This window comes from Pelodiscus sinensis, unplaced genomic scaffold (assembly GCF_049634645.1).
Source record: "Pelodiscus sinensis isolate JC-2024 unplaced genomic scaffold, ASM4963464v1 ctg72, whole genome shotgun sequence".
Taxonomy (NCBI): Eukaryota; Metazoa; Chordata; order Testudines; family Trionychidae; genus Pelodiscus; species Pelodiscus sinensis.
The window spans coordinates 654124-661526 of NW_027465834.1; the positions used below are offsets into that span (position 1 = coordinate 654124).

The 7403-nt window shown below is 47.8% G+C and overlaps 1 protein-coding gene across 2 annotated transcripts; it reads right to left on the minus strand.

Moving 5' to 3' along the window:
• Positions 1 to 3259: 3259 nt before the first annotated feature.
• Positions 3260 to 6798, minus strand: MRPL17 (mitochondrial ribosomal protein L17). Of its 2 annotated transcripts, XM_075914736.1 has the most exons (3): positions 6438 to 6783; positions 6297 to 6365; positions 3260 to 3919 (listed from the first exon to the last, which is right to left on the minus strand). In XM_075914736.1, exons 1-3 carry the CDS (start codon positions 6609 to 6611, stop codon positions 3623 to 3625), a joined length of 540 nt encoding a protein of 179 aa, XP_075770851.1. In that variant the 5' UTR covers positions 6612 to 6783; the 3' UTR covers positions 3260 to 3622. The 2 variants fall into 2 exon arrangements, with proteins under 2 accessions (XP_075770851.1, XP_075770850.1); XM_075914735.1 differs by having other exon boundaries at positions 6297 to 6798.
• Between the last annotated feature and the right edge of the window lie 605 nt (positions 6799 to 7403).

Here is a 7403-nt window from a genome sequence, read left to right on the forward strand (position 1 = left end):
TCCTGCACTTGGGATGGAAGAATCCCAAGCATTGTTACAGGAGGGAGGTTCTAAAGAGGATGGAGAGATGCTGTTCTCAATAGTGACAGATGGCAGAACAAGGAATGGTCTCAAGTTACAGTGGGGGAGGTCTAGGTTGGATGTTAGGTAAAACTATTTCATTAGCACGGTGGTGAAGTACTGGAATGGGTTACTTAGGGAGGTGGTGGAATCTCCATCCTTAGAGGTTCTTAAGTCTCGGCTTGACAAAGCCCTGGCTGGGATGATTTAGTTGGGGTTGGTTCTGCTTTGAGCAGGGGGTTGGACTAGATGACCTCCTGAGGTCTCTTGCAACCCTAATCTTTTATGAACTGAGCAAAGGGATGGTATATACACATGAGAAAAGGCTAAAGGAATGGGGTATGTTTAATGTGGTTTGGAAGAAGAGATGGTCTTCAAATTCTTGAAAGGCTGCCATTAAAAAGATGGAGATAAGTTGTTCTCTCTTGCCACAGAGGGCAGGACAAGAGGTTTCAAACTACAGCATAGCATATTTAGATTAAATCTCAGGAAAAACGTCTAAATAGCAAGAACAGTAAGACAATAGAACCAACTGCCTTGGGAGGTTGTGGAAGCTTCTTCAGTGGGAGTTTTCAAAAGGACACGGGCTAGCTATCTGTCTTGGATGGTTTAGACATGACAAATCCTGCATCTTTACAGATCAAATGACCATTACTGTCCTTTCTAACTCTGATTAATAAATCAGAATGCTTTTACTGTGACTAATCAAGTTAACAACTTGTACTTCGTTATTAACTTACTTGCTGTGAGATTTAAACTAAATATTTCCTGTGATGGTTTAAACATGAATAGTACTATAGTAAATGAAACCATCTATTCACTGTACTGTGGCTTTTTCAGATAATGTTGATTGTTAATTTGGCTTCTAAACCACCAAGGTCTGAGTATCTCTGCTCTAATCTTACCAATGGCCATCGGTATGCTCAAAGTGCACTTTTCGCTTGGAACAAGAATGCAGATCCATCCCACATTACCATGTTTTAAAGATGGGATTAATCTTTATTTGACACTTAGGTTTGTAATCAAAAACTGAAGCTAGCCTAAAGGATAACAGATGAAGAAGACCACAGGAGTTTACGGAACTAAGAGGCTGCATACTGAGTACTGCAATTCCCAACAAAGTGTAAGAATATTTTGTATATGAAAAGGCTATCACCTGTTACACAGGTTCTTAAATGACTATAGAACTAAGCACTGAGTTGTCACACTAGGGAACAGCAAACGCACTGGGGAGAGGGGATGTGGCAGCCAAAAATTTTAAAAAAAATCAAACATAAGAGTGGCTCACAAGGTCAGACCTGTGGTCTGTCTAATCCCATATCCAGTCTTCCAAAGTAACCAATATCAGATGCTACACAGGGAATGAACAGAACAGGCAAGCTTCAAGTGATCCATCTCTTGTCATCCACTCCCATTTTCTGGCAATGACAGGCTAGAGATAGCTTCAGGGGATAGCCGAGTTAGTCTGTACAGGATAAACTTGAAAAACAACAAATGGTCTGGTAGCACTTCGTAGACTAACAAAACATATAGATGGTATCATGAGCTTTCGTGGGTACAGCCCACTTCTTCATCCTTGACGATCTTGGCTAATAGTTACTAGTGGATCTATCCTTCATGAAATTAACTAGTTATTTTCTGAGCCCAGTAATAGTTTTTGGCCTTCACAACATCCTTTGGCAGGAAGTTCCAGAGGCTGACTCTGCGTTGTGAAAAAACACTTGCTTTTCTTTCAAACCTACTGCCTATTAATTTCATTGGCTCACTGGTTCTTGTTATGTGAAAGAGTAAACATGTCCTTCTTTTCTTTCTCCACGTCAGTCATGATTTTACAGCCTCTAGCACATTCCTTCTGTGACTCCTTTCATCTCTTTTCCAAGGTGAAAGGTCCCAGCTTTATTAATCTCCTTTTATGGAAGGTTTTCCCATACCCTTAATCCAGCCCATGAATGCTTATACTTAAATAAACATGTTAGTCTTTAAGGTGCCATAGAACTCATTGTTTATGCTGAAAGGCTAATATGGCTACCTTCATTTTTTGTTGCTCCTCTCTGTATCTTTTCCAATTCTAATATCTTCAAAATAGGCGTATCAAGAACTGCATCCATGGCTTTATATTTACCATCTTATCTATTGCTTTCCTAAGTTTTTGCCTTCTGTTCTACAATGAGCAGGTGTTTTCAGAGAACTATCAAGATCTTTAAGTGAAATCAATCAATTTACTCCCCATCATTTTGCAGGAATAGTTGAGATTGTTCTCCCAAGTGCATTACTTTGCATTTATCACCACTGAATTTCATTTGCCATTTAGTTGCCAAGTCACCCAGATTGTGAGATCCATTTGTAACTTGTGGGTAGATACCATCTGGTCCTAGCAGTTCTTACTGTTTATCAATTTGTTCCAAAATCACATCTATTGACATGATCTGGGACAATTCCTCAGATGTCTCACCTAAAAAGAACAACTCAAGTGTCAATCTCCTACACATCCTCTACAGTAAAGACAAAATAATTCACTTTGCTTCTCCACAATGACTTGGGGTGCTCCTTTAACATCTTCATTGTCCAGTGGTTCCACTAATTGTTTTCCAACTTCTGAGGAGGTAAGACTCAAAACTATTTTTGTTTTGCTAGTTGCCCTTCAAATTATTTTTTGCCCTACTCAATTATACTTTTACACCTGACTAGCCAGAGTTGATGCTCCTTTCTATGATCCTCAATAGGATTCGGCCTCCAATTTTTAAAGGATGCCTTTTTACCTCTTTTAGTTTTATGTTGTTTAGCCATAATGGCTATATTTTAGACTTTTTAAAATTTAGGGTATATAATTAGTTTGAGCCTCTATTGTGGTGGTGTCAAAAAGTTTCCATGCAGCATGCTGGCATTTTTTTTGCAACCACTTTTTAATTTCTATTTAACTAGCTTCTTCATTTTTGTGAAATTACCCTTTCTGAAGTGAATGCTATTGTGATGGGCTTCTTAATTATATTATTGTGGCTATTACTAAAGCTATGTGCACCTCTTAGACCAGAGCCTGCACTCTATTTAGGACTAAATCATGAATTGCCTCTCCTCATCTGATTTCCAAGACTAGTTGGTCCAAGATTCAGTCATTTATGGTTTCAGGAAACTTTCCCTCTTCAACAAGGAGTTTTTGGTACAATATTTGCTGACACACAGTGAAAACAAGAAAACTTCCTTCTCTGAAGTGATGTTTTTATTTGCAGAGCCTATCAAGAATCAAGTTACTCAACATCATTTACCCTTCCAATTGGGTTTCCACTTATACCACTGAATGAACTGAGACTTGAACTCATGCTTTCTGCATAATGCTACAGAGCAAGATCAAGACTCAAACCCCAGGTCCCTGGGAAAGGTTTCTGCCCTCAGAAATTGTGAATAAAAAACAGAACACCTGCAAAGTCAGTTTAGGAACTGAATCCACTGCTCTCACAAGAGGAAAGTTTGAGGATCCGATTCCTTCCTTAAGTAGAATCTCCTCTGTGTCCCAATGTATAGATTACCCACTCTCACATTACTAAAGAGGGAAGAGAATGCTACCCTACACTGCAGTTCCTGTGTACAGTGAGGCTGGAGCCTCCTCTGGGACCTGAGTAGCCCTGGTCTTTAATATGTCTTCACGGTAGCCTTTCAGAAGCTGATTCAGTAAGGTCTTTTCATTGTCCCTATGCACCACTATCAGTGGTGGAAAAGGATTCCCCTTGTATTCAATCACAGCCATCTTGGCCCGATCCAGGTTCTCTCGATTAGGGATCTGAAGCAGTCGTGTATAGTTCCCAGAATAAGACTGGAATCGTGGAGCCAACAGTTTAAACAGCTTATGGATGAGATCTTTCTCCTAGAAATGGATAGAAACAGAGAGAACATGCCCTCATTAGAGCTGGGGTTCTCAAACTGAAGGCTGACACTGAGCAGGTGCTGTGAGGTTACTACATGGAGGGCTGCAAGATGTCAACCTACACCCAAGCCACACTTTACCTCCAACATTTATAATATTGTTAAATATAGAAACAAGTGTTTTCAATTTATAAAAGGGCTTGCAATGTGAAAGAAATCATCAGCACAAATGTTTGAGAACCACTATGTTAGATCTAATACCCAATAGGGATGTTAGCATATAGTTGTGTAAATGATTAATTGATGAGCCTGGGCTTATTGGTTAATCCTAACAGCTACCCCACCTTGCTGTCTCTGTATTAGAGGCAGAGGGGGAGAAGGCAGGAGCTGGTGCCTGTGGGGAGCTGGCTTTTAAGCTGAGTTTTTAAACCTCTGAGCTGGGTTTTTAAACCAGCTCTCCTCGTGGACCAGCTCCAGCCTACCACTCCATGCTGCTGCCTCTGAGACAGGCGCCAGCAGCATGGAGTGGTAGCGGGGGCCCCCTGGGATAGGGATGTTAAATGGCGTGTAATCAGGTAATCAAGCAGTCAACAGAGTTTCAATTGACTACTCAATTAGTCAAAAAGGGGGGAAACTGCAGAGCCACAGTGGCCCGGGAGCTAACCCTGCTGTGGCTGTGCCTTTTAAATGTATTAAGAGCCACCAGGCTCTTAGCGCATTTGGTGCAGCAGGGGAAGACCAGGAGTGAGCAAGGATTCAGCTATATTGGCTCATCCCTGGTCCCAAATGACTCTTAATACATTTAAAAATCAGAGGCACAGCATCTGGGACCAGGAGCAAACTAGGACAGCTGATTCCTAGCTTGTGCCCAGTCCCACTGCTGCATCCCTGCCCCTGCAGAGACTGTGCTGGCAGAACCAGCTTTCAAGCCAGCTAAGCCCCCAGCATAGGCTCCTGCTCCATTCCCCCCTCCTCCCAGCTTGCTGCCCCTCTCAAATAGAGCAGCAGGGGCTGGGGAGGAACAACAGGTCAAGTCACTACTCGACTACCCGATAAGCATATGCTTATCCGGTAGTCAACTAGTTGCTTACATCCCTACCCTGTGAGTGGGGCCAGGAGCACACTGGCTGCTGGCTCCACCTTCAGGGACTATTGAATAATTGTGTAACTGATAAGCTTTGGTGCAGTTATATGATTATTCAACTAAATGATATTTAACATCCCTGGAACCCAGATATATTTTATCAAGAGCCGTTCCCATAGATACTACTATAGGTTAACCATTTAGTCAGCAGCACTATTATATCCCTAGTATGGATCTCCATTGGCATCATTAGGCTCTTGCCTCAATCCCTTCATGGATCTGTCTGCAGGATCCAGGAACACTACTCCAGTCCCTGCTCTGAGCGTGTGTACATTCGAAGAGAAGCTGCAACAAGTGGCTTGCAAGACAAGGTGGAGGAGAAGGGGAAAGGCTGAGGTAAGGTGTCAACAAGGTAGTGTGGTGATAGGGTAGCTACTGCACAAGTGGACTGCAGAGTCCATTAAAGCTTTGGGTTTTTAAAGACGTCTTTATCCTGGGGTGACTCTGAAGAATAGCTTTTAACTGTTTCTGCTTTTGTGTTGCTTAACCCTTGTGACTTCGGAAGCAAGGTCACTTCTTAGGACTTATAAGGGTCTGTTTTGTCTTGCTAGAGTGACCAAAGTTTTCAGTGTGTTGAATTCCTGCCTTTCCTACAGCTTATCTTAGCTTTAAAGGATACAGGTAAAGAGTTGATAAATCATGAGTGAGTCTTGCTACTTGTAGGATTTCTTTATAATGTTCTACCATTATATCAACAAACTATAATGTCTGAAAATGGGGACGTGAGGATTACCTGTTGGCTATGTCTACACTGGCGTGTTCTCACACACAAACTCTGGCATTGACTACTTTCAACAGACAGGACACTGGGCTAAATGGACCTTTGGTCTGATCCAGTATGACCATTTTTATGTAGTCTCCCCTCCCAGAGCAGGCCTTATGCCGATTCAGCCGATTCCCCAGCGTGGAGCCCTGCGCTGAGGGGCCCCGCAACCAGGGAAAGGATGCGTGTGCCGGGAGCACACCGCTTGTGTGGGGCCCCTGGGCGCACGCACTGACACCTCCCATGGGGCCACGCATGTGTTGGACTCCTGGGCGCACTGCGCATGCGTCGTGACATCCAGGGCCCCACACAGGGCCCTGCCCCCAGACTCGGGCCCCGCGCTCGTAGAGCCGCCCTGTCCCCTCCCTGCTTACTCTTTCAGCTCCCAGCACTGAGGCTCAGGGGGCACCTTACAGAAGTGTCAGTCCTGAGGCCTGCAGAGCCCGCCACGGCAGCCCGCCCGCGACTCACCGTCAGCCAGAAGTCAGCCATGCGCATGGCCTGCTCGTCCGCGTCCCCCCGCTTGCCGTAGTCGATTAGCTGCGAAGAAGCAAGACGCGTCAGGCGGGCCGGGAGCGGGACCCCGCCCCCCCCCCGCCTAGCCCCGCCTACCCGCTCCGCGTAGAACCGCATCTCGTCCGCGCGCGCCCAGGGCGCCTCGATGCGCTCGTGCCGCACCAGCGCCGTCACCAGGTTCCGCAGCATGTCGAGGCGCGAGCGCGGCCCGAGCCCGAGCCGCCGGTGCACGCGCCCATGGTAGATCGCGGCGGCCAGCGACAGCCGCATCCCGAGTCCTCTCCCGACGCAAGCGGCGCCTCGGAAACCGGAAGCGGAAGGACGGAGGCCGCGGGAGAGGAGGGGCCGGACGGTTGGCGCTGCGCGAGCCCGGCTTCCGCCCCCTCTCGGCTGGGCCCCTGAACGTCCCCGACAGCGCCAAGGCGGCTGCGCGTCGCCCGCCGAGCCCCTCGAGCAGGCCTCTTAATCGAGCACCGAGCCCCTCGAACTCCTGGGCGGGCCCCTCGATCGACCAGCCCACGAACCCTGCCCGCCGCTGCCCCGCCCGCCAGTAACCTCGTCCATGGGCCGGCACTGGCCCCGCCCCCCTCCACTCCTACCCCGCCCCCCACCCTTCCTTCATCCCCCACCCCTCCCCCTCCTCCACTCCTACCCCGCCCCCACCCTTCCTTCATTCCACCCTCCCCCTCCTCCACTCCTACCCCCGCCCCCACCCTCCTCCTCCTCCTCCTCCACTCCTACCCCGCCCCCACCCTTCCTTCATCCCCCACCCCTCCCCCTCCTCCACTCCTACCCCCGCCCCCACCCTTCCTTCATTCCCACCCCTCCCCCTCCTCCACTCCTACCCCGCCCCCACCCCTCCTCCTCCTCCTCCTCCACTCCTACCCCCGCCCCCACCCTTCCTTCATCCCCCATCCCTCCCCCTCCTCCACTCCTACCCCCGCCCCCACCCTTCCTTCATTCCCACCCCTCCCCCTCCTCCACTCCTACCCCCGCCCCCACCCCTCCTCCTCCTCCACTCCTACCCCCGCCCCCACCCTTCCTTCATCCCCCCACCCCTCC